Genomic DNA, 27764 nt, shown 5'->3' with positions numbered 1-27764 from the left:
AAACTCAATGAAATTCTAAACACTGAGTTTATAATTCCATTCACAGTAAATGACTTATATGTATGAATAATACATCAGGTTCAAATAAAGTTGCAATACTATACACTACATTCCTATTTCATCTCAACTTGCATAATTTTAGAGGAACTTCTTACAGGTGCCTCCAACCACATTTATACATACTATCCATTAAATGACAAAGTTAATGCCAAAGTAAAAAAGGATAAACAAATAAGGTGCTCTTTTATTTTTTTTTATCAGTCATATATACAAAGAAGTCAAAAAGCTTAAAAATAAGTACAGGAGCACAGTGCGTTTTGACAAATCGATGAGTACAAATCTTTTGCATTTGATCTTCTTACACATCCTGCTCAGCTTCACCAAGTCACACTCGCTTCTGAGCCTTTTCTTCCTGTTAATGAAACAAGCAGGCGAGTCACAAAACGGGCAACTGCAGTTTTGACTTAAGCTTACATCCTGTCTTAAAAATAAAAGTTCATTTGTCAAAGTTCACTTTTAGCACACACAAAAAGAAGCATTTCCTCTGCCAGTGTTACATAACCACATACCTTAATAATACTTTGCAGCTCAGCCAAAGCCACTTGGTACTGTGGGATGAGTGGCTTCAAATTTCGTGCATCAACAAACTGCTTCTCTATACCAGGGCTTCCAGCATCTTTTAACATTTGAAGAAAATTTTGCTCCTGAAAAAAAAAGTATATAGAAAGGAGAATACAGTAAGAAAGGCAATTTCAGAGATGTAAATGTCAGTCAGTCAGTCATTTTCCAACCTGCTAAATCCTAACACAGGGTCACGGGGAGTCTGCTGGAGCCAGTCCCAGCCAACACCAGGGGCAAGGCAGGAACAAATCCCCGGGCAGGGTGCCAGTCCACCGCAGGGCACACATGCACACACACCCCCAAATCACACACTAGGGACAATTTTAGGATTGCTAATGCACCTAACCTGCATGTCTTCGGACTGAAAGAAACCCACGCAGACACGGGGAGAACATGCAAACTCAACACAGGGTGGGCCCGGGACGCGAACCCAGGTCCCCTAACTGCGGCATATCAAGATTATTTAAAATAAGCACCAACCAAACTTGAATGCCAGGTAACAGGTGCACTCCACTGTTTTTTTTTTTCCTTTCACTCACCTGTACTCTAAGCAGAAGAGTAAAGGCAAGGCCAGCTTTGCCTGCACGTGCTGTTCTTCCAACTCTAAAAATAAGACAAAAGGCACCCATCAGCATACCTGTTTGCCATTCAGCATCACTTCGGTTTGGTTACTTTCACACGAGAAAATCCCTTTCTGAACTTTAAATGACCTCCTAATGCCAGTATGGTGGCACGAACAACTCAGAAACATGACACTTGAGATTCATTAGATAGCATTTTACCTTTAAATAAAATATGTCATCATAAAAAATATGTGCCAGGCATCAGCTAAACTTACCTGTACAGACATTTCCTACAGCGTAGATGAACTCTCCATCAGTTAGTTGTCCTTGTTGGCTCTTAAGACACCAACAGGAGATCTGAAACATGAGCCAGCTGACAATTCCTAGCAAAAACACTACTCTAGTTTAGGTTTGAAATTGGATTAGGCTTTAAGATGGGTCTGATACTGATGGAATGAGGAAGTTGTCTGATAAGGTTGGCTGCATGGCTATTATGAGTTTCAAAACCTCTAAAAAAAATGCTTAAGCCTTTTTGCTTTTTGCAGCATGGGCATTTCAAAGTAAAGACAGGGATAAAAGACTTGCATGAGGAGCACTTTTTAGGAAAGATTAACTGTACTGTTCTATTCAGTCATGGCCAATCACGTGGCAATGCCACAATGATATGTGCGCAACTCATTTCAGTCGTTAGCACTCAAAAAGCATGAATTATTATGTAGGAAATGCCTGTATTACAAGGAGGGGGATGCCGGATTTATAAAAGTAGGAGAGGGTAAATACAGACACACACACACACACACACACAAAGATATTCAGAAAAACTGGGGAATCAAAACTGCATTCCTAGTTGTTGGTACCAATTTAAAGAAATAACTAAATTAGAAAAAAATATATAGGAAAGTTGGACAAGGAAAGAAGGATTTGCAGAAAGTTCTGCAGATGAAGGCTTGTGTTGTTTATCTCCAGCAAGCAGTCTGAGCACAACCAAGTACAAATGATGTGAGGTTTAGCATAAGCTGGTAATAAATACAATAAAAATGACCATTTATCGTAACCTGACAATGCATTTTGACTTGGATACAAGTAAAAATGGAATTTTACAGCATATTCCAGTGGAAGATAAGAAAAGATTCCAGGCTATCCACAAAAACTGTCCACTTTTACTTACATATAAAGCAGAACTCATACCTGTGAACATAGGTTCTGATGAACTGTGGGGCATCATAGTTAATAACACATTTTACTCCTTCGATATCAATTCCTCTAGCCGTAGCATCAGTACTGATTAACCTGTTTAAAAGATTTGGATTAAAACAAGAAAAGAAAAAAAAGACATGATGACAGAAGAACCAAAGTTTAAGGTATTTAATGTAATTCATTCAATTTTCACTTCAATGCTCAGAAGCAATTCTTGATCATACCATAAATCAATCATATACTAGACTCCTCTCCTCAAGTAGAAAGTAAAAATTTTGATTTGCACATAGATTATCATCTCAGAATCCATTCAGTTTATGTAGTTTAAATGTTAAAATGGAGGAGAGCTCTGTATAATTAAAAAGGTAAAGCCAATGCTATCTTAATTTAAAAAAAAAATAATAAAAGCTAATTTGACTCTAAGATTTTTGACAATAACTAAAAAAAAAACTTAATGAATTTAAATGGTTATTATTCTTCCTGATGCTAATTAGACACAATTAAGTGTACAGTGGAACCTCGGTTTGCGAGCATAATCTGTTCTATAAATGTGCTTGTAATCCAAAGCACTCGTTTATCAAAGCGAATTTCCCCATAAGAAATAATGGAAACTCAGATAATTCGTTTCACAACCCACAAATTTTTATATAAAAAATGATCAATACAAAATCTTCACTCTAACTAATGGAATCCCTGCTATCTGTTGGCTCACTGGAATCTTCTTTTTTTTTTTGCAACTTTAACAAGCGAACCTCTCCAATGACAGATGCTATTGCCTGAAGAGTCAGTACACTTGGACACAAAAATAGAAAAATGCTTTACGTACTGTAAGGTTTCTAAACTCTTCTGGGATTCCACCCCCTACCCCGATCCCCTACCAAATTTTAGCTTGTCTAACAAAACACTCGCAATCCAAGGTTTTACTGTACTGCATATATTTTTTCATAATAGTCTATGTGGCTAAAAAAGCGCAACACATGTTCATCTGCTTCAGTTAGAGCAAATTGACATTTTCTAACAACCCTCTCTAATTTCTACTCATTTTCAACTGCTGGATCAGATACATGATTACAGAATTACTACAGACCCCAACTGCTTAACTAAAACAAGAACAATCAAGTAGGGAGAGGGGAAAGTTTTAAATCACATCCACTTCACAAACAGAATTAATTAACAAGGATAACAAACAACTCCTGAACCCTGAAACAGACCCTTGATGGCTTCTTCACTCACCTAATAATAATAATAATAATACTACATTTTATTTATATATAGCCTTTCCTGTGCTCAAGGCACTTAACCTAACACTGTAAACCAATACTCGGTTCATTACCTAACTTTCTCAGTAGATTCTACATGGTCTGATTAAATGGGTTTCTCTGTTACATGCACAGGGAAGCACAGGGGTGCTTGAAGGTTCAGCATCTTGGTTTCGAATCTCATGCCTAGTCATTTTCTGTACAAAGTCTGTACATTCCTACCATGTTCATGTGTGTTTTCCTCGGACAATACTAATAAACTGGAGTGTCAGGTTGACAAAAAATTCTAAACTGATTCAGTGACAAGGAGATTGGGTGCGTGCATGGAGTGAACTCATGTCATGTTTTTGCAGTGTTTCCTCCTACAGTTATGTTTGTATGGCTTTTCACTAGTCATTCCACTTTTACTTCAAATATTCAAGGTTTTAATTATTTTAATTGGTGGTTATAAAGTGAATTGGTATGAGTAAACAAGAGAATGTAAATATGTCTACTCTGATGAAATGGATGGGGTTTAAGCTTCTGTTGAATGATTATTTTTTTTTTGAAGAGTCTATCACTGAAGCTCATCATGTTGGAAAACCCACAACTTTCCGATTAGAAAAATAATATGCACATACTTACAGTTGTATTTTTCCTTTTTCAAACATTTTGAGTGTTTTTTTCCTCTCACCAGGGCTTAATCTTGATGAGAACTCTGCCACTTTGACACCTCCAAATTCACGTACCAGCAAATACAATCTGTGCAAGTAGAAACAAGTTACAAAGGTTCAGTGCTTTGAGAAGAATACAGAAAATGCACTTATGGCCAACTAGTGTACCGTGACACACATAAAAATACAATTAAAAAAAAATTATTAAACTGTGGCTTTACAGTGTTATACAAGTCCAGCCACTGCCTGAGTAGAGTTGAAGGTTTTCTCCAGGTACTACAGTACCCCTTACTCCAAACAAATGGCTGACAATTTAATTGGTGACATTATGTTGGCCCTGTAAGAGAAAATAGTGTGGCATGTGGAGTGTACCTTGCTATAAGAAAGGCTCTTTCCCTCTTGGCTGTAAGTTGCACAGGTAATGAGAAGATTAATTAAATTATGAAAGGCATAAACGCTAATAGTACCATTTCACTGCTCTGGAGACCTGGGTTTCAATCATATGTATTATTTGCATGGAGTCTGCACACACTCCCATAGGGAGTTTTCTTACATCCCCAGGATGTGCAGGGCAGGTTCAGTTCTAACTCATCTGGCCTGGTATTAAAGTGTTAGGATGTTAATTCTGCAAAGAACTAGCATTCCATCCTGGGTTAGTGCTGGCCATGATACTGCCAAGATAGGCTATTGCCCCAGTGCAACCTTGGGCAGGTTTGAAGAACAATATCATTATTTATATCTCTCTACAATAAAAAAAAAAAATCTTGGCAGGGAGACCAGGTAGACGAGACGTAATCTTCTCGGAAGACAATCCGACGTCCCGCGAGACAAGGCAGTGAGACAGAAGGACAGCTGCTGCTAAAAGCTGCTGGCTTTTAAATGATCGACGCATAGAGCGATAAGCAGAACACGCACCTTGGCAGCAGCAGCACAGAGCCAGCAGCTGATCCGTCTGCATCTCCTTGGCGTGCGTTCAACTCCCCATCACAACGCGAGTGGGAGAGACGCAAAGTGGCCAGAGCATTAGCGCACCCCCAGGGTTGTTGAGCGAAGCAATCGAGACCTGACCATCTCAGAGAGACACTTTGATGATACGCAAGACTAGACATTACAACCTTAGGAAGCAAAACCCGTGAGATGGTGACTTTTGCACGTCACTCCCTACTTACAAACAATTTAAAACAAGTTTACGGAAAACTGATCTCACAGTTGTTGGAATTCTTTTGGCTGACACACACACCATGTGCTCCCAACTCTTAAAACAACGACAAGCAATAAGCAGAACATGCAGCTCGGCAGTTGCAGCAAGTCAGCAGATGATCAAGCGTATCTCCTTAGCGTGCGTTCAGCCAGTCCGCCCTCCCCTTCACAACGCATGCAGCAGAGACATGAAGTGGCAAAATAACAGCTGCTGTACAGGCTCAATCAATGCAAAGTGCGACAAACAGAACAGCTCGCCAACAGCAAGAGAGCAGATGATCCAACCGCAGCTCCTTAGCGTGCGTTCAGCCCCCCCACCCCAACCATACTTCTCAACAAGAGCAGCGTTATATGTAATAAAAGACAGATATTGTTTTAACAAAAGTTTTGCAATAAAAGTAAAAATAGTGCATATGTAACAATTCCCATTAAAATAACACTCTCTTTAAATTGTATATCCGGATACCAATCCTGGGGGTGGGCGAGTGAAATGAGCGGGGGGCAGAACCCCCTTTTAAATAAAATAAAAAAAAATTGTTTTTTATAGAGATAAAAAACAAATGAAGATTTGTTTTCTGATATGATTGTGATAAAACCTGACGGAGTAACTCCTTGATTGTACTGCCTAACTGTACAATATTTAGAAATAAGTATTTCTAATGGATAGAGGACGTTTCATTAGTACTATCTTCAAAATCTGCACCACATATTTACTTTTATTTGTCACCTTACCTGTGAGAAGCTTCTCTGGAGTTTGTGAAGCAAAGGACAGGATTGAATTTTAACCTCAGCATGAAATCTAGGATAATCAAAGGCTTATTGTTTAAGGTGCACGGTACATAGTATTCCTGAGAAGAAGAAGAAGAAGAAAACGGAGAAAAGTAAATTTACATTTCAGTATTAATCTCTCATACTGGGAGTTGTCAAAACATAGTCACAGTTTAAACATCATGCCTTAGAAAATACAATTACAGGACATACATCAAGTCTGAGGGCAGATAGAAATTCTTAAATTATAATAAGATATTAAACAGACAAAATTAAAAAAAAAAAAACAAACACAACTCCATTTTATTGAATAAATGTTACCATAAACCTCATTCAACCAGAAGACTATAACTATAACCGAGATTATGTAATTGGGGAAAAACAAAGGTGTAAAATTTCATAAAATTTTTGTATAATATTAAGTGTTTTTAACCAGAGTGAAAGTATGCATCAAAAAAGAGATTAATTATAATTAAATGTTACATTTCATGGTTAAATAGCGTTACAAATCACACAGCTGTTGCACGACAGACAAATATGTCTTCTCAACTGAAAAATCCAACACCTGCTGACATATTTGAAATCCAAAGTTCAGAGTAGCAATATAATCTCTCAAGCATTACAAGAATATACAAATATGCAGCTGAACATTTGATTAGGATAGCACTGGATAAAAACAAGGGGTGCGGCAGCTGTGGTTTTTATATCCGATCTAGATTTCAGAGATCAGAAAATTGCTTGGTTTGGAATTCACTTTCAGATTTCAAAGTGTCCTACTGATCTGCAGAGATTGCATGGGAGATGTGGATCAGTATTTATGTTAATGCTATGATTAAAGTAACAAGCTGTCAAAAGGGCATCTATTTTCCTAATCACTAGGCATCCGGGTGAAATCCATTCCATAGCTCATCTCATAAATTTTTTTATTTTTTTCTCCAGCCTTTGGAGTTTTTTTTTGTTTTTTCTGTCCACCCTGGCCATCGGACCTTACTCTTATTCTATGTTAATTAATGTTGACTTATGTTTATTTTTTATTGTGTCTTCTATTTTTCTATTCTTCATTTTGTAAAGCACTTTGAGCTACATTTTTTGTATGAATATGTGCTATATAAATAAATGTTGATTGATTGATTGATTGATTGATTGATTGATTGCACGGCTGCCATTTGTGATATGGCAGGGAGTAAAATAAGCAGACCGTGCACAAGCACAACTGCATCTTCGAATATTAAACATTAACCATTCACACATGCAGTATTAAACCAGCACAACAATTCAGTCACAAGCTTTGTTATTATTAGAAATTGGAAAGCTGGATTTTTGAAACTTATTATTAAAATGCAGCAGTGATTCATGTTTAGCATACAATTTTACACATAATAAAAATGCCTCACAGCTAGAAATCATCTTGTAATAAATATCACTGCTTCATTTTACGTAGTGTATACACACAGCTCACAACTGCAGTCATGCTAAGTTTAGCACCAATTCATTAACTGCCAACTTAAATATTCTGTTTAAAAAGAGCACAGCAGTGTAATAAGTGGTTTTAAAAACACATGCTGCTAATTTCTTATAAGGGTAAAGAAATGTACAGACAACCAGCCTGTCCCACAGAGCTCCTCTCAGTCACTTAACCCCACCAAATTCAAACAGTAGGTGCTCAAGTATGAAGTATGTGGTGATAATGACCCTACAAAACTGGCAATACAACAGCCAATTATAAAGAAGCAGAAGAATGATCTGTATATCAATAAATAGTAAATATTTATTAAAATATCTTATATATAAACATCTACGCGTGGAAGTCTGTCTGTCTGTCTGTCCGACCCAGAAGTGAGAGGTGGACTCAGGGTAGGAGCTCCACCTCCGAGGAAACAGAAAACTCGCTTATCCGCTAATAACACAAGCGAGATGAGCACGTCAGCAAAACAAAACCTCCGAAGAAAGACAAAGTCGCTTAGCCGCTAATATCGGCAAAACGGTATCCCTTTTACTTTTCCTCCCGCCACTAATACACAAGCGATGCGAGCACGTCGGCAAAATGAATCCTCCCAGGAGAGAGACGCCCAGAGTAGTTTCTTTCAATTACCTGACATCTCTACATTTCAGTATTTTTTTTCTGATAATTTCAATAGTTTCTAGGACCCCGGGCTTTTTACAGCACGGGCTTACACAGCTACTTCAAATATAAAGTCTTAAGCATAGTGGTTAGTACTGTTACATCACAAATTCAGTTTTCACTTTTTTTCTGTTCATCCTTCTCCTTTCAGCTGTTAACATCCAGACTCCATCCAATTTGCACTACAAAAAGCTAAATTGTTGCTGTTTAAATAAAAATCTCAATTAGATTATCAAGTTCTGCATAAAACACATTTCAGGGTGGCATGTTGATGCAGCAGTTAAATGAGACAGACACATGGACCTACCCTACTGTTTTCAATTTCCACAATCTTCCTTTGTCTGCATTGGTCTTTCTTTGGATACACTTTCACAAAGACAAGTTAAAGGAAAGAGTTTGACATTTTCCAAGTTGATGTTATTTCTTCATCATCATGGTATATACAGGGGTGGCGAACTCAAGATCTTGAGTGCCGCAGTGGCTGCAGCTTTTCATTCTTGCCATCTTCTTAATTAGTGACCAGTTTTTGCTGCTGATTACTTCTTTTAATTAACTTGACTCAGGCCTCATAGTTGTTTCTTTTTCTTTAATTAGTAGTCAAACAATAATGAGACACAAAACTTGCCACCACATGACCAGCTACCCTGTGCCCATCACACAATATCTAAAATTAAAGAAAGGTGATGGTCTCGGTAAGGTTGATCTCACAGGTCACCAAAACATTTTTACGGTGCTCTTATAAAGAACAGAAAAACAGCAGTTTTCAAAATGCATACTGTGGCAGAATGAGAGCAGCAACAGGCCATGAAATTAAATAACGGGTTTAATTAACAGCAAGAACTGGCTTTTCATTAAGAAAGTGGTTGGAGTGAAATTGGTTGGAGTTGGAAGCCCCAGTTTAGCTGGTCATCTGTTGGGTCGTTTCACATCTCATTTCTGCTTGACTGTCATTTAATGAAGAAAGGAATCAATTCAGAGGGCTGGACTCTTCCAACAGGGCTATTAAAGTGATGGCGGGAAAAAGTTAATTAGTGGTGAAAACTGGTCACTGATTAGGAAAAGGGTTAGAATGAAAACCTGTAGCCACTGCGGCACTCCAGACCTGGAGTTCAACACCCCTGTATAGTATATATGTATTTGCCACATGAAGATGAATTAAGTTTAAAAAAAATCATCTTTCCCACACTGATGTTTTAAAATGGGGGGTATGGGGCATGGAGGAAAAGCTTACCTAAAGCCACATAGCCCGCTTAATAAAAGTCACTTAGGATTTTCTGATCCATGAAGAGGCAGAAGTGCTTCTCAAAATGTTCACTCAAATCAAGTTGGCAGTGTGCTTTTAGTGGTTAAGGCACTGGACTTCACTACATACTTTTATGCTTAAATTCCTACTACACTGTGGGAATGTCATGAATCTATAATTCCTTTCCAAGAAGGCAAACCCTTATACATGAAGAAAGCAAGAAAAGCTCTTGTGATGTACAGCTGCAGTGTTCATTTGAATTCAAAGTTCTAAAACACTGTTTCCTGTATTCTCTGAACCAGACAGGAAACACCTTCACGTCACCCCTTTTCTGGGGTGGGTTTGCTGGGCGTTGGTGGTGTGAATGGGGGCAGGTTGATTTTCTGACAAGACATTTTCCATTTTAGCACCCTTGCCACAAAAATATCTATTATTTTCTTACAGAATAACCTTGATAATAAAGTCTAAAATTACAAAAATAGCTGTGCAGTTGTTCAGAATACAGAACTATATAAACCTGCAGGGAATAAGATGAATCTTCTTTGATGCAAACTGTTAGAACTTACCAAAATGAAAAACGTTTCAAAAACATAAACCAATTATCATCTTTCACTAGAATTAAAAGGATCCCTTGGGATTGTAGGTATTATCCAAGTTGTAAGCTGACATTCAATTCCAGCAGTTCCCCTTTTCCTTAAACAAATAAAAAATAAATAAACAAAAATATCACACTTACCGTAAGACCCTTGGGGAAGTTAATTTTTTCTTCAGACTTTACAGCATCACTTTCCTTGGTGCTGGCGTTCGGCTCTGAATTTTCCTTTCTGCTGTAGTTTGAGGTAAACAGACGAGGCAGATAAAGCCCCAGTTTCTGCAGTTTCTCTGGATTATGGCTTAGAGTAGCAGAAAACAGAAGCTTCTGAAGAGGCATCTGCAGCTGGGAAAAACTGTGAAAGCAGAAATTTAAGTAATTTTCAACACAACCAAAAAAACATGACATAGACCGCCAGATGAATTTTTTCCAGCCCCTCCGAATCATTGAAAAAAATCCTAAGGAGACAGCATGAACAGCAACACGCAGTTCTGAGTCATGTTGTGGTTTCTCCAGCAGTAACAAAGGTGGAATGATTCTGTATTGCATTATCATAACAGCTTTTTTCCCTAAATTAACTGTGTACCATGTGACAGAAACAAATGTATTTTATTTCAATAACTGTCAAATAACAAAACAAAGACAAACTGTTGTAAAACTTGTTCCCATTTACTGCACAAAACATTAATAAATACTGAATTAAATGTGAATTTTTTTTTCTCTCCTTTTGGAAGGATGGGCATTATTCACCATTTTACTTGATTACTTACTCGGAGTTCTTCAACTAAGTCAGTTGTGAGTAAAAGGCTTTAAAAGTTAGCAGTAAATGTGAGTGATAGTGGTACTTTATCTTCAGGCTGCACTTAAAGAAATCTAAATGGCAAAGTTTGTTTATTGATTGGAAATAACAATACAGTCACGAAAGTTCAAGAAAAAATAAAATAGACATTGTTATGTATGCTAAATTGTACTGACTCACCTAGCTGCGGTGACTGGACCAGGATCTATCCTTCTGAACAAGGAGCCAGGCTGGACATTTGAATCTTCTTGGTAAACAGCCTTCATTACCTGTCTCAACCAGTCTTGATGCATACTGTCGATCATACGGTCAGCTTCATCAATTATCTGAGGAGGCACAGTGATTTTATCTGCAGCTTAGTCCATGCATTTCAGTCTTTTAGAGCACTAATTCTTACAAAGGCTGAAGGTAAACTAACACTCTTGGAAGATCAACATCATTCTGAAATTATAATTGTCACAAACCTGCCAATTATTTATTTATACCTTGAATTATAGTCAGCCATTGAAAAATAATCACAAAGCATGCTGTTGTATATTCTTTAGTGCTTTTTAAAATGTCAATACAAATAAGCTTGAGGTTTATACATGTAAAATCTTTTTTCATTACTATTTTATTTTATTAAAAGCATTGCCCTATAAAAAGCATTAAACTGCACATACATTTTAAATACTGTACATAAATTTCAAAAATAATTAAGAAACAACATAAAAACTATCTCTTAGGTATCCCAACAGTAATAACATGTAAATGTAAATACAAAAAAGGGAAACAAAATTCCACTATACATGGAGTACAGATATAACAAACCTCTCTTGTTTTTTTATTAGGAAAACACAAAGTCACTCTGACTGACCCTGACCAATTTTAACCACAAATTAGTGGCATTCTACAACATATTCTGATGCAAGCCATTGTCATGATTTTGATGGAATATGGCTCAGGTTTTTCACTGGGTCTGATAATACATATATACCTCCCTGACGCTTAAAGTTACCATCTCTCTTGGGCCAAATACACTAAACTGTTTTGTATTTTATTTAAACACTAGAATTACCAAAGCCTACTAAAAAACTCATAAATCCGTCCCCACCTTAAATCCCTTCGCACCTCTCCGTCAGCGTCTTTTGTCTTGTAAATGTGTCGATCAAGACAAGCAGCAAGCAGCCTGCTATCAGAACCCCCCACCGCCACACAGTTTTCTCAGCTCAAGTCTGTTTACCTGAGTGTCAGTTCCTTAGAGTTTTATAGAGTGAGAAGTCAAGTAAAAATCACACCCTTTATAAATACTATATCGTTATTTGGAACACATGCATTTCATATGTGTTCCGTGCCTACAACAATCTATATAAAAACATTATTAAAAAAGAAATGTTTGTAATGTTTTAGTAATATTTGACAAAATGTAGACATGAAGTGTATATTGTGTGAAGCCTGAAGTCCAAATATCAAAAAAACACTTTCACAAAAGGTACAGATAACAGAACAAGTGCACTTCTATTCAAGAATATAACTGCAGTCGCTGTACTTTGTATATAAGAGCCAGATAGAATGTTATTTACCTTGATTTATTTACATAACTTCCTACAGCATAAAGTCACAAGTACACTGCAGAGCTTCCCGTGTACATATACAAAGTACAGCGACAGCAAAAGTGCAATATGCATTCTTTCTCCGATGTAGAACCCTCGTCATTATCCGAGTTCACCTCTGTTATAGGACGTCTTTATGTGAAAACAGCAAATAACGATATAGTATTTATAAAAGGAGTCGTTCTGCTTGACTTCTCACTTAATACAACTAAGCAACTGACCCGCAGGTAAACAGACTTGAGCGTAGAAAACTGTGCAGTGGTGGTGGGGATGTGATAGCAGGCTGCTTGCTGTTTGTCTTGATTGGTACATTTACTAAACAAAAGACGTTAACGGAGAGGTGCGAAGGGATTTAAGGTGGGACAGATTTACGAGTTTTTTCGTAGGCGTTGGTAATTCTAGTGTTAAAGGATTATTGTGCACTAGGATAGAGCAAAGATTTGTGCCTCATCTCTGGTTATTGTCAGTTTGCAGCTGGCATGTTCTCCCCATTGGCTATAACCTAGGGGGAAGCCTGTGGCCATGTCTTTGTATAGTGATCGAGTATGAATATGAACCAGCAACGATTAGGCATTAAGAGTGGGCACAAATTGTCAGATGAAATGCAAGCAGGAGTGGAGTAAACAAAAAAACAGTGATTATTTGGTGGGCAAACAAAAAAAAAACACTCATGAAATAAATCATGAATACATTGCCCACAGCTACCTGAAAAGTGGCATTACTTGGCTCATATTTAGACTACTGCAACATATTATAGAAGACAGGCAACTTATGTGCTCCTAGGAGTATCTGGTCCTATTAAAGAATGAAGGAGAACATAAGTGCAGGGTATAAAAGACAAGCTCTGGGCAGAAGACTATAGAGTTTCCAGAGAGGACTGCTCCTTTCAATCACTCATACATGTTATTTCTGAAAGAGATAGTGAGACCAGAGTTGAGAGGTACAACTATGCAGGTAGGCCAAGAAGGGCAATACATTTATTTATTTATTTTGTTAAGTCTTTTCTAGTTGGTTTAACTTAATCAATGCACTATGCTTATATACCTGGCACCATTCTGGGTATAAGACTTGCCACAAAGGCAACCCCCTCCTGTTTCTTGCAGTAGATGCGGCTTGAATCTACATTGCAAAGTTCACATGACCAAGAAGTGAGATTTCTTAAAAAGGTGGCATTTCATATTACCAGACAGTTTCTGATTATTGAATCTTACCAAAGTCACAAATACAAAGCTGTGAACTTTGGGATTTTACTGTTTCACTTATTGTTTTCTTACCAGGTAGCGAAGATGCTGTAGGTTGAATCCTGCTGTTTTACAAATATGATCAACCAGTCTTCCTGGTGTTGCTACTACAATATCAGCAAGACTTTGACAGCCAAAGATTCTAAATGAACAAACACAAAAATTATAATTTGATCTTTGAAAATATCTTAAAACTAGTAATAAGAGCACTACTAAAAATAATACTAATATAAATATTATAATGAATTGAGATTTCACTGTTCTGTATACCTGTTTCCCTAGGCTTTGAAAACAACTTATGCAAACTAAGGCATGACTGCACTTTACATGACTGGTCATGGGTGGTGTGTCAGACTTGAGAACTTCAGCTGCAAATTGTGACACCTTGAGGATGTCCGGTTACATGACTAGGGATTGATAAATGACAGTAATCCGTGACAATTTTGCAGCACCGTTTTAAATTAAAATAAAACTATCAGAAGCTCACCACTTGATGCATGGTACACCAGCACTGGAAAAGTACCAAAAACCCCAAATTGCAAAATGGTACAATACCAGCTTTTAGGGATTTTCGGTACTACAAGTAAATGTCTGCCTTCCTTTCAATCCCCCCACTTCCCTCGACACTCTCTATTGCAGATGTTGAACAACATCAGTTTTGTAGACTTCAGGAAAGCAACTATAAGCTTTAATGAGATCGGGACTTCATGGGGGACTCTACTATCGCTGATACATAATCTGGACTTCACATTGAAACCCCCATATTGCTTCATGAGGATCTCCAATTTCTTCAACATGACCGCGGCTTCACAACTATCAAGTAGTAAAGCACGATGCACGACAGAGTAAGACAGGGATTTGTACAATTATCCATTACTTGTTTTGGAACTGTGTTGGTACTGGTAGTGAGAGCTGCCAGGCAAGAGGAAAACCTAAGAGGTTTATGGATGTGGTGAGGGAGGATATGCAAGTGGTGGGTGTAACAGAGCAAGATGCAGAAGACAGAAAGATATGGAAGATGATCTGCTGTGGCAACTCCTAATGGGAGCAGCCGAAACAAGAAGATGATGACTGAGGTCCGAAAAAATGGTATTGATACTGAAGTCAAAATCTGAATACCCATGCTGCTGGACAATTCATGTGGTGCATATGTGTTTTTTCAAGGCCCTTGAGGTATAGCCAGTTTAGCTGTAACCTGGGTCATATTGTTATCCTTTTTTTATTTTGCTGCAGTATGACAAACAGAAGACTTCAACTCTGACACACTTAAGTCTGTCACTACAAATTAAGACAAAAGCAAAAACTCTTGATTTAGCTGGGGTGAGTCGCAGGGCAGTCTGACTGAATCACTGGGAATGTGAAACTACATGACTGGCAGTCACAGGAGTGCACCATATCTGCCCTGTACTTGCTGATATTCTGATTGATTGATTGATTACGCAGGAATTAATAAAATAGATCATAAAAACCAGACACTTTATTTGCCCTTAGAGGAAAATAATTGAATTAAAAGTATAAATATTAAGTCTGAGACTCAAAATGCTCAAAAAAAAAAAGACAGTGTTATGGGCCTTTTGCAAACCCCGCTCAAGATTTCCTCAGGTATTTCGCACAAACAGTAGTTGGTGGGTTTTATTCTCTTTTAGTAATCAATTGAGTTTCAAATTAGCTCGATGGTCTGAATGGCTTCTGCTCATTTGTAAAAATGTTTGTTGTCAAAAATCCCCAAGTACCAACAGAGTAAAACCACTCATACCACCCACTGTTAGTCTTTAAAGTCTAATATGGTCACATAATCCTTGAACACGTCAAGCCTGTAATAAAATTACAAATATTACCAGGCCACATGTATTCCAATGAGTCTCCATTTCCACCAGGGTGAGAAGACAGAAGTTTACTTTTCAAATAAGTACTGAAATATTTCAATAAGTATTCTTTTTTTTTTCATAAATATGCCTTACTTGTTTTGGACTAGAGAAGCTTGCTCCATCTCAAAAGGTTTCTGCCCGGCAACCATGACAGCTTTTAAGTTAGTGCCTTCGATGTAAGTATTGAAAACTTTGTATACCTACAAAAACAGCAGTTTGTAATGTTTAGGATTGAGCAAAGACACTCATAATGGAAAAAACATATACAACTGTACAGATCATCAAAAAGAATTTTTGGCGCAGTGGTAGCGCTGCTGCCTCGCAGTTAGGAGACCCGGGTTCGCTTCCCGGGTCCTCCCTGCGTGGAGTTTGCATGTTCTCCCCGTGTCTATGTGGGTTTCCTCCCACAGTCCAAAGACATGCAGGTTAGGTGGATTGGCGATTCTAAATTGGCCCTAGTGTGTGCTTGGTGTTTGTGTGTGTCCTGCGGTGGGTTGGCACCCTGCCCAGGATTGGTTCGTGCCCTGGGATTGGCTCCAGCAGACCCCCGGTGACCCAGTGTTCGATTCAGCGGGTTGGAAAATGGATGGATGGATGGATATTCTTTATGTTTTTTGCTTCCCATCCTGTGCGGTGGCCACCCACATCTTCTCAAAGTGCTCTATTCTGCAGTCACCTGGGGTACTGAAGGAAATGAGGAGGACTTGGTAACCTTATTATTGACTGTGCTAACTGTATCAACTGTGCCCAGTGATGCCAAGGTCATTCTGAACTTCACGATGCTATTTGATTTGCTCATTTCCATCTTCCGACTGTGGCCCTTCAGAGGTTTCATTTTTCTCCTATGGCCCATCACAGGAGACTTTTGTTTTCCTCTCCTCTGTGTCAGCTGGTCAAACAATCACACTCAGGAATCAAGCACTTCATCTACATCCTAAATCAACTGAAAACGCTATTTGCTTTGTATCTTTTTAATAACCTTAATATCATCAAACTGTTTCTACTCAATGGGTTGCCATGTGCATATGCCTAGGTAAAACCTAGGCATACTGTATATATTTATTTTTATCTATGTTAATTATATCTGGTTGTTCTATTGTCAACCTTAATGTATAAATATTTTAATTAGAAAATCTTTTTCCTGATAAGAGTGAAGGTTTCTTTTGCACTTTAGTGGTTACATTTTGCTTAACAATACCTAGTAGTGATTTTGCATTTAATATACTTTTATTTATTAGAATTATCATAGTATTATTTAATGATAATAATCCAAGTAACTGTGGTATATCTTTGTTTTGTTGATTAATCTGTGGAAATTGAATGTAAATGAATTGCATGTAAATGATAAGGTGCTATATAAAGAAAGTTATTATTACTATTATTATTATTCAACTGAAGTGGTTTGATATAATACTGCATTATAAACATTAGATGACATTAGAACATGACACTTTGAGATTAATGCACTTATTTTAGGCCAGTCAACAGCCAACCTGGTGCCCTGGATATTAGATTTGATTATTTATTTATAAAAGCACCAATTTAAAACAACAGAGGTTGCACAAAGTGCTGTACAAAAAAGCATTAAAATAAACACAATACAATCATGCAAAAGCAGATTAATAAAACAACCAATTGTAACATCCACCACAATCCCATCATACACAATGAAAGACAGAAAAAAACAAGGAGGTCTTAAGCCGACTTTTAAAAACCTCGATCGAGGATGAAGACCTGATGTGCACAGGCAAGTCATTCCAACGCCGTGGAGCAACAGCTGAAAAAGCTCCGTCTTCCCTCGACTTCAGCTGAGATCTCGGCACTACAAGGAGCAGTCATCCAGATGATCTCAGTGCTCTTGGTGGCACATAGGGGTGAAGGAGTTCACAGATATATTTTGGAGCGACACCATGCAAGGCTTTACTAACAAACAACAAGATTTTAAAATCAATGTGACACCTCACTGGTAGCCAGTGGAGAGAAAGGCTAAAATGGGGGAAATGTGATCCCTTTTTCTCGACCCAATCAAAAATCTTGCTGCCGCATTCTGAACCAGCTGAAGGCGCGACAGAGTGGATTTTGGCAGACCCACATATAAGGAATTACAATAATCAAGGCATGAATGACTGTTTCCAAGTCCTTCTGTGATTGAAAGAATTTGAGTTTAGAAACTTGCCTCAGTTGGTAAAAACTGGACTTAACTACCATGGAGATTTGTCTGTCAGTCAGTCATATGTCACCCACTATATCCTTACACAGGGTCACTTGGGTCTGATGGAGCCAATCCCAGCCAGCACAGAGCGCAAGGCAGGAACAAATACCAGGCAGGGCGCACACACACACACACACACCAGGGACAATTCAGGATCGCCAATGCACATAACCTGCATGTCTTTGGACTGTGGGAGGAAACCCACGCAGATACTGGGGGAACATGCAAACTCCACGCAGGGAGGACCCGCGAAGCAAACCCAGGTCTCCTTACTGTGAGGCAGCAGCGCTACCACTGCACCACCATTCCGCCATGGAGATTTGTTTTTCAAAAAATATATTTATAAAACAAAAAAAATGTTTTTTCACTATTTGTTTCTGTGTATTGGAACAGTAGAGACCTGAAAGAGAATTGTTCATGGGACAAGCTTCTTAAATATAAAGCGACTAAAGTTTTCAAAACCTCATCTCTCGAGTATAGCTTAAATCTGCATGCTCTGAATTTTTTACAATTTCTTTAACTTTAAATTTTGACAATTATATACGAGGTGTGGCAGAAAAGTAATGAGACTGATTATTTATTTACCAAAGTTTTTCTTTTTTTCAAACATCAATGTTATCCCCTTCAAAGTAGTTCCCTTGGGCAGCTACACACCGATAGAGACATTGATCCCACTGTTGGTAGCAGTGCTGGAAGTCTTAAACCGGTATGGTCTTCAGCATGTCCGTTACACTCTTTTGGATGTTTTCAAAATCCCGAAATGATGTCCTTTGAGGACATTTTTCAGTTTAGGAAAAAGTCACACGGACTGAGGTCAGGTGAATAAAGGGGCTGGGGAACCACAGGAATGCCTTTTGAGGTCAAAAATTCTGTTATGGAGAGGGCAGTTTTTCGGCACCATTTTGGCACAGACCTTTCGCATGTGCAAATGTTCAGTCAAAATTTGATGAACGGTAAATCTGTTCAAATTTAATTGTTCACTTAACATTCTTAATGTTAAACGACAGTCTGATCTCACAAGAGTGTTAACATGTTCGATGTTTTCATTGGTCCTCCCTGAACGGGGTTCATCTTCAACGTGTTTTCTGCCTTCCAAAAATGATTTGTGCCAGCGAAAAACTTGAGCTCGGGATAAAGAATGTTCCCCATAGGCCTGTTTTAACTTTTCAAACGTCACACTTGCCATTTAATGGCACAACGTTGCTCCAAATTCCGCTGTTCCATTTTTCGTGACGCACAACCAAAAACACAACTTCGCTAATAGCAGTCACAAAAATCACGTGGTTAACGGAAGGAGTTGAAACTCGCACTGAGCTATGGGAGGGTACTGATACACGTGCTCTATCAAGGACAACAGCGCAGCGTTGCCAGATCGCTTGCAGTGTTGCCAGTCTCCTTTTCTTTTCTGCCACACCTCGTAATATAAAAAATTATGTGAAGTCTTTAGGAATTCATATTTAAGCTTTTCATTTTCTTATACGTGTTTGGTATTGTGGTGTTACTTAGTTTCATAACAACTAATGTACAATGTGAACCATGACAGAGCCTTGGAATGAAATCAGCGAGTAATAAACTCTTCTACCTTCAGAACACAAACAGATCAACATGGCCGTTTAGAACCTGAAGCAGTGACCAGTGTAAATTTTTGACATGCTCTCTATGGCATGATTCTCTTTAACTAACCACCTTTAAGAGTTTTTGTGTTGGTTGGACTCTGAAACACTCTCATACTTTTCTGTCAAAGATTAGGACACTGTAGAAACAGATTTATACTTTGCACTTTACTTTTTGAAATGAAGTCTGAAGTTTACCTGCTGTGCCAACTCTTTGGTGGGTAAAACTGCTAAACAACGTATATTACAAACCACCCGCTGCATCAGCACCTGCACACAAAAAACAAAATAACAAAAAATAGTTTGTACCTATGGTCTCACTCAGTATCCTTATGTTTCTCTTAGTAATATTTAAATGAAAAGCTGCAATGCAGATTTAACACTATTTACTTAATTCATCATATCTCGCCTGAAGAAGGGGCCCGAGTTGCCTCGACAGCTTGCATATTGTAATCTTGTTAGTTAGCCAATAAAAGGTGTCATTTTGCTTAACTTCTCACCACATCCATAATGGCTAACACGGTACAACACCCTAGAATTTAATTCATTTTGTGTTAGCAATCATTGATGACTCATAGGCTGAATAAACTTCAAACTGTCAAATATACAAGAACAACAATGTTACCAAAAGACATTATGGTCAGCAACACAGGAGCGCCGCAGGGGACTGTACTTTCTCCGGTCCTGTTCAGCCTCTATACATCGGACTTCCAATACAACTCGGAGTCCTGCCATGTGCAAAAGTTCACTGACGACACTGTTATTGTGGGCTGCATCAGGAGGAGTATAGGAACCTAATCAAGGACTTTGTTAAAAGGTGCGACTCAAACCAATTACACCATAACACCAGCTAAACCAAGGTGATGGTGGTGGATTTTAGGAGACCCAGGCCCCTCATGGACCCCGTGATCATCAGAGGTGACTGTGTGCAGAGAGTACAGATCTATAAATACCTGGGAGTGCAGCTGGATGACAAATTGGACTGGACTGCCAATACTGATGATCTGTGCAAGAGAGGACAGAGCCGACTATACTTCCTTAGAAGGCTGGCATCCTTCAACATCTGTAATAAGATGCTGCAGATGTTCTATCAGACAGTTGTGGCGAGTGCCCTCTTCTACGCGGTGGTGTGCTGGGGAGGCAGCATAAAGAAGAGGGACGCCTCACGCCTGGACAAACTGGTGAGGAAGGCTGGCTCTACTGTAGGCATGGAGCTGGACAGTTTGACATCCGTGGCAGAGCGACGGGCGCCGAGCAGACTCCTGTCAATCATGGAGAATCCACTGCATCCACTAAACAGGATCATCTCCAGACAGAGGAGCAGCTTCAGTGACAGACTGCTGTAACCATCCTGCTCCACTGACAGACTGAGGAGACCCCACACTATGCGACTCTTTAATTCCACCCGTGGTAAATGTTAACATTATACAAAGTTATTGTCCATTATACCTGCATTGTTATCACTCTTTAATTTAATATTGTTTATTATCAGTATGCTGCTGCCGGAGTATGTGAATTTCCCCTTGGGATTAATAAAATATCTATCTATCTATCTATCAAAAGTGTAGTTTTCTAAGACACTTTACTTAACATTAACATGGGTGAGAATCTACCTGAACAACAGGGATAACAAATGCCAGAGTCTTGCCACTTCCAGTTGGAGCCGATACACAGATATCATTAGGTCTGTAGCCACCTTTTCCAATCAACAGACCATTACTTGCCCCATCCAAAATAGCTGGAATCACCTCCTTCTGAACTGCAAGCAAAATAAAGAAATGAAATAAAAATTCATGTGACATACACTTCATCTCACACATCCAAATATATAACAAATATATAATATTTGCATATATAATACAACAATAAAAGAGGAGTAGTGTAAGCTAGGTTCTAGAGATTGGAGGACTTGCTCCTGCAAATTCCACCCAACAATTATTTAACTTTTAGAAGGAAAATATTTAACCTCTAGTGTGAAAAACAGATACCCCTTATTATCTTCAAACATATTTTATTCAGTGAAATTTCAAGTGATCCAGGAGTGTAGGATGCCACTGGAATTTATACACTGTAAAGAGGAGCTATTTAAAAAAAGGGAGATTGTCACCTGGAAAAAAGTGCTTCACGCCATGATGCTGCAGCTTCCTCAGCAGCTTTGGACATATTCCAGGAACCTCTTCAATGGGAATAAGGTTGCTTTTGATGTCCTTTTCAACCAGGCTGGGCTGAGCTAGCCAATGAGGTAGCACTCGTTGAACCTTTTAATAATCAAAGTCAAAATAGCTTTTTAAAAGTAGTAACAAAGAGATAAATATCCTATTTAACGCTTTGAGAAACATTTGCCTAAATAATATTAGCATGCAACCCATTTTCTTATTTTAGGAAGGCTAAGGGATTCAATAATTCTTCCTGTTACAGTATTTTATTTTAAAATGTACGTCAAATCAAGGAGACCCCGGTTCACTCCCCAGGTCCTCCCTGCGTGGAGTTTGCATGTTCTATCCGTGCCTGCGTGGTTTTCCTCCCACAGTCCAAAGACATGCAGGTTAGGTGTACTGGTGATCCTACATTGTGTGTGCATGTATATGTGCCCTGTGGTGGGCTGGCGCTCTGCCTAAGATCTGTTCCTGCCTTGTGCCCCGAGTTGGCTGGGACTGGCTCCAGCAGACCCCCTGACCATGCGTTAGGATATAGGAAAATGACTGACTGACGGACGTCAAACCAATCTTCCTGAATTTCATACTGAAAGTTTGTTTTAGTGCTGTGTCTAAAAGCTCACCTGAAACTCACTGTGCTGCTCCACACAAAAGTCACAGCGGCACTCACTAAACCCCTATGCCCATAAAACATTTAGGATTACCAGTTAAGTTCAGTGTCATGTCTCCACAGTACAATGTTTCTCAAGGACTACAGAGAGCGGTGCAATACTAAGAGTATGCATCACACAGAAAAACTAGCAGGTAAGTTCAAGCAGATATCAGTGTCTACAGGATAGTCTTGTGCATAAATATTGTCGTTATATATGGTGGTATAAGTGCTACTGATCCTGTACCAATTGTCAGTGAAGAAAAAGAAGAAATGTTTGTGCAGAATGGCCAAAAACTAGTAGTAACAATATTAATAATAATAATAATGTGGCTGGCTGTTCTTAGGCAGTAGATCTCCTTATGTAAATACGCTACCGTGGCTGTCCAGGATTTTAAATCACCGTTTCACATATTGACCTGAAATTTGGTACACATATACTACGTGACGTCTACTATCCTCTTTTGGGGTGATAAATGACCTCCAAGGTTATTCCTCGGTTTATTTTTATTTTATTGTAGAATCAACTCTCGGTAGTGCAGCGCATGCGCAAGAGTGCTGTTCTCATCCCTACCACCTTCCCCTACCTCTTCATATCTTAAATCATTCTTGAGGCAGATTGAAGACTTAAGTGCCAGCTTAAGTGAAAAATTAAGGAAAACGTACTTAAGTAATTAAAACACAAACCCTGACTTAATCAGTTTTAATGCAAAAAGATGCCGACGACATAAGAGAAGAAGTGGGCCGCTAGGGTGGAGCAAAGAAGAGCTGCTCAGGAAGAAGCAAGCGCATCAACCTCTGAGCAAACAAATGCTAAACGTACAGAGAAAGAGGATGAAAACTAGGAATGGTCAAGTCAAGTGGATTCACTGCACGTTATCGTACAGTGCGCCATTACTGGTATTATATATGTCTTGATCAGAAGGGAGATATGTGTCAGTAATATTATGTGCCAATTCCATCACCCATTAGTCTATGCCAAGGGCGGCGAACTCCAGGCCTGGAGTGCTGCAGTGGCTACAGGTTTTCATTCTTTCCCTTTTCCTAATCAGTGATCAGTTTTCACTTTAATAGCCCTGTTGGAAGAGTCCAGTCCTCTCAATTGATTCCTTTCTTCATTAAATGACAACCAAGCAGAAATGAGATGTGAAAGGACCCAACAGATGATCAGCTAAACTGGGGCTTCCAACTCCAACCACTTCCTTAATGAAAAGCCAATTCTTGCTGTTAATTAAACCCGTTATTTAATTCCATGGCCTGTTGCTGCTCTCATTCTGCCACAGTATGCATTTTGAAAACTGCTGTTTTTCTGTTCTTTCTAAGAGCACCGTAAAAATGTTTTGGTGACCTGAGAGAACAACATTACTGAGACCATCACCTTTCTTTAATTTCAGATATTGTGTGATGGGCACAGGGGAGCTGCTGGTCATGTGGTGGCTTGTTTTGTGTCTCATTATTGTTTGACTACTAATTAAAGAAAAAGAAACAACTATGAGGCCTGAGTCAAGTGAATTAAGAGAAGTAATCAGCAGCAAAAACTGGTCATTAATTAAGAAGATTGCAAGAATGAAAGCCTGCAGCCACTGCGGCATTCAAGATCTGGAGTTCGCCACCCCTGGCCTATGCAAAGGAATTTACAAACGGCAATGCATTCCTGTAAGTAGGTGTTTCGTGATATCAAGTCGCCAAGTTTGAGTTCTGCTTGTCCTACTGGGTTACACACTGTGCGGACAACAGCATTGAATGAGAACTTCAACAAAAAACAATGAAGTTCTCCTTAAAGAGAGGGGTGCAAACCACAACTAAAGATTGTCACAAATGTTTTTTGTGCCAATTTAGTTTAATCTACTAAAAAATCTAAACAGCAGTGTAAACTTTTCTAAAAATAATGAAGTAACACTTGCTGCTGGTGAAAATAAAAAGAAATGACAGCTGTGTCTATTTTGGCTTACCAGCCACATTCCAAAGACATTTGTGTTAGATAAACAGTAATATTAAATTGGTTTTGTGAGAGTTTGAGTGTTAGTGTGTGTGTGTGTGTATGTAGGAGTAGGACAGGGTTGAGTTCTCTCCCGCACTGTCAGGATCTAAAATAATGAATCCTAGTGGGTTTGAAATGTTAATGTTGTTGATACCTACCTTCTGCTGAATCGTATTCTTCTTGAAGTCCCCCAGAATAGTGACAGAGGCTGGAACCTCTGTTTGCACACTCTCTTCATTCAAACCCTTTTGCTCTGGCTCCCCGATGTTCATCTCTACGTCCGTTTCCATCTCTGAATCAGTAACACTGCTATCATCACTGTGCCGAGTCGAAGGCCTCAGCGGACTTTGTCTCTTTTTCTTTGACAGACGTTTTTCTTCTGCTATTGTTTGTACACCATTATCAAGTTCACTGCTGGAAATTTCTAAAAATCAATAGTGAATGCGACAAGTTTATTTTCATTTCAAATATGTTACTACAGAATTATGAGTTTAATATAAAAAGAAATATGGTATAAAGATGTTCAGGTTTTTTTTTTATGCACAAAACAGGCAAAAAATAAAATGCCATACCAATATTTTGTAGTAACTGTGCAACTTTTCCCATTTTACAGCTGTGACTTTATTTTATTATTTCAGCTTTTATAAGTATACGGTTGGGAGACTAAGTGATTTGCTCAGAACTACACAATAAGGCCAAGATCAGCATCACAGTATTGAGATTTAAGATGCAACATCAATCACTACACTACATACTGTTTAAATCACTTTTTAGAATTTAAACTTAATGACATTTTTTTCTGAACTTTAAAAAGTAAACACACCTGCCGATTTCTGGAATTCAAATCTGCTGGTTGTTTTTTCTTTCCGTTTTCCTTTCTTCTTAATAATTTCTTTATGTTCATCCTCATCTTCTTCTTCTCTTTTGGAGTCTAGCTCAACAATATTAACTTGGGACATTTGTTTTCTTTTTTTTATAGTCACATATTTCAGATCTTTGACTTCGTTGCTTTCCTCTTCCCCAAATTTGGGCTTCGGCTTCTTTTTCCTCTTCTTAATGCCAGGCTCCTCATCGTCACAAAGTGCTGCTTTTGTGCTGGCATTATTCATTTGCTTCTCTCTGGCTTTTGCTTTCTCTTGTAGCCTCTCCAGCAAAGCATTTGCATGATCTTTTCCAGACTCTTCCTGGAGATTTTCGTCATCGCCTAAATATCTTTATACAAAAGAAGAATTTAAAAAAAAAAAAAAACTTCATTAGCAAAATCATTATGTAGGTTTGAAGCTCATCAGATTCCATTTTTATATGTCTGAGGATTACCCAACAATGGATCTCCTAATCAATCTTTTAAGAATGCGTATGGGATTGTCAAGGAGTGCCCGATGTGGGGGGAAAAAAAAAAAAAAAAAAACAACCTACGCCTTCTGAAATTCCTATTTACCCCTCAAACATAAACCCTCTAGCCTCTTTGGCCTGTCCAGCAACTTTGCAGTGGCTCCCTCCTTAAGGAATACACCTTTTAAACCATGACCAGGAAACCCTTCTGGGTAAGACAAATATGTATGGCTTGTCTTGCAGGGGCTCAAAGATCTGTAGATACCTCAGAGGAGCTCCTCCTAGCACCACTGGGTTTCTGCACCAGCCTTCTCAGATCAGAGTGTGATTTACTGTATTGTCCTTTCCAATATCCGCGAATCTAACGCTGCGCTGTTGTGGCCTGGGGGACAACAAATAGGTTGTTACCTGTCCCACTTTATATATATATATATATATATATATATATATATATATATATATATATATATATATATATATATAGTCTCCTCATTCCTTTGCTTTATTTACACTGAATCAACCCCACAACCCTGACCTACCTTAAAGGTGCTCAAGGTATAGGAATTTAAGTGCAGAGCAATAGGGTCTACTTGAGAAGCCGCAACACAATGATTTTTAAAACCTTTTTGAAAGGCAAAAACAACTTCTATTACTGAATAGGCAGATAATGCAAAAATTCTACGTGAAATAACTAGAAGCTAAAAAATACACACACTCGAAAAAAAAAAAGAGTGAGCATAACACAAAGTATATTTCTACAAACAGGCCACTTTAGATAATCTTAACGAAAAATCGATAAACTCGATGCCACTTAATAATTAGTCTACTTTTGAGAACAGCAACTTCTTGTTACCTGTTAATAACGAACAGCGCCATCTGTCACTCAAACACTAAATCCCAGCTTCGGACGATCCTCTTAAAGAAGTTTTCAACTGAGTAAAGCGTTTTCAGTTTACTTAGCACCGTTATAGTAAAACTAGAAAAATGTACGTCCTTCATCGCACGGTAATACTGTTAAACGGTAGAATGGGAACGCAGACAGCATACTTAAATGTAATAAAACAAGTACAATGATAAATCGGAAATTCAAAAATGTGCAAAGATAAACACTAAATTATTTATGAAAGCCTTCCGATACTACCCATACGAAAAGAACTCATCGAAGCAAAAGAAACACATGCATTTTTTTCTGCGCACAAATATGACGTCTACGGCTGTGGCCAATGACAATTAGAAACAACTTATTCCCACCCACAGCCTTACACTAAAGCAGACAATAGGGCATTCAGAATGCTTATCAGTTTGCCACGCCACTTCCTCTTCGAATGACAGGCTTCGTCCTCCAAAATGCTTCAGTAGCAGAAAAGATAAGCCGTCCAGCAGATGGCAGCAATGGATTATTATAATTCGTGAACCCAGTCTACCACGATCCAAAAGAAAATTAAAATGTACCAGTTTCTGTTATTTGTCTGTTCCTTTACTTATACCTGAAGTCAAGATTGGAACCTCAGTTTAATGTTAATGAAATGGACGCGTTACGGGTATACAGGTGTATTTCTGTTTCTCTGCCAATTCTTATCTATGTAGCTTATACGACAAATTCAAATGTCTTGTAGACTGAAGCAGTTCAGTTGTCTTTTCACACCCACTTTCCCCGCAAATGTTTTATTGAAACAAATTAAAAATACACACACATGGGATCAGGTTAGCAGGTGATGTTTTGGTTCTTTCAGAAATTGCATTACTGGATAAACTGAGAGCTTGCTAACTAAACATAACACCACCATTTTAGGGTGGCAAGAGAATGCACGGTCAGCACGTTACCAGTGCAACGTTATTCAATTAAAAACTGTGAAAATTATTTAGTGTTTTAGAAAATTAAAACTTAGAATCTTAAGAGGAACTGGGTGAAAAAAAATAATCTAAAAATGCATGGTTTATTAGCAATAATACATTTCTTATAAATTAAGAAACTGACGGGACTGTAAAACATCTGCCACTGTTTGCCCCTCTTAGAAGCGGGGGGTCCCCAGCATACTGTTTCCCCATGCTGATGAACATTTGGGATCACTGAAAACATAACATACTAAAATTGTTAAAAAT

General features: G+C 38.4%; 1 protein-coding gene across 1 annotated transcript; it reads right to left on the bottom strand.

Annotated features, from left to right (window-relative positions):
- Positions 1 to 213: 213 nt before the first annotated feature.
- ddx51 (DEAD (Asp-Glu-Ala-Asp) box polypeptide 51) lies at positions 214 to 26864 on the bottom strand. Its single transcript, XM_039772117.1, has 16 exons — positions 26515 to 26864; positions 25153 to 25541; positions 24488 to 24753; positions 21651 to 21801; positions 21157 to 21302; positions 19742 to 19813; positions 15812 to 15918; positions 13884 to 13992; positions 11198 to 11343; positions 10363 to 10573; positions 6226 to 6341; positions 4265 to 4381; positions 2373 to 2474; positions 1161 to 1224; positions 570 to 704; positions 214 to 412 (listed from the first exon to the last, which is right to left on the bottom strand). Exons 1-16 carry the CDS (start codon positions 26535 to 26537, stop codon positions 386 to 388), a joined length of 2181 nt encoding a protein of 726 aa, XP_039628051.1. The 5' UTR covers positions 26538 to 26864; the 3' UTR covers positions 214 to 385.
- Positions 26865 to 27764: the final 900 nt, after the last annotated feature.

The sequence above is a fragment of the Polypterus senegalus genome, chromosome 12 (genome assembly GCF_016835505.1).
Source record: "Polypterus senegalus isolate Bchr_013 chromosome 12, ASM1683550v1, whole genome shotgun sequence".
Classification (NCBI taxonomy): Eukaryota; Metazoa; Chordata; class Cladistia; order Polypteriformes; family Polypteridae; genus Polypterus; species Polypterus senegalus.
This window is presented reverse-complemented; position numbering and strand designations above follow the sequence as displayed.

Bases quoted from the DNA above. Each gene is read 5' to 3' on its own strand.
- ddx51 (XM_039772117.1), bottom strand. From the start codon at position 26,537: ATGGCGCTGTTCGTTATTAACAG. The intron at 19,814-21,156 runs GTAGATTCTCAC...TTTTGTGTGCAG, and splicing joins TTGTTATCCCTGTTGTTCAG to GTGCTGATGCAGCGGGTGGT. The intron at 413-569 runs GTATGTGGTTAT...TTTCATTAACAG, and splicing joins AGCTGCAAAGTATTATTAAG to GAAGAAAAGGCTCAGAAGCG.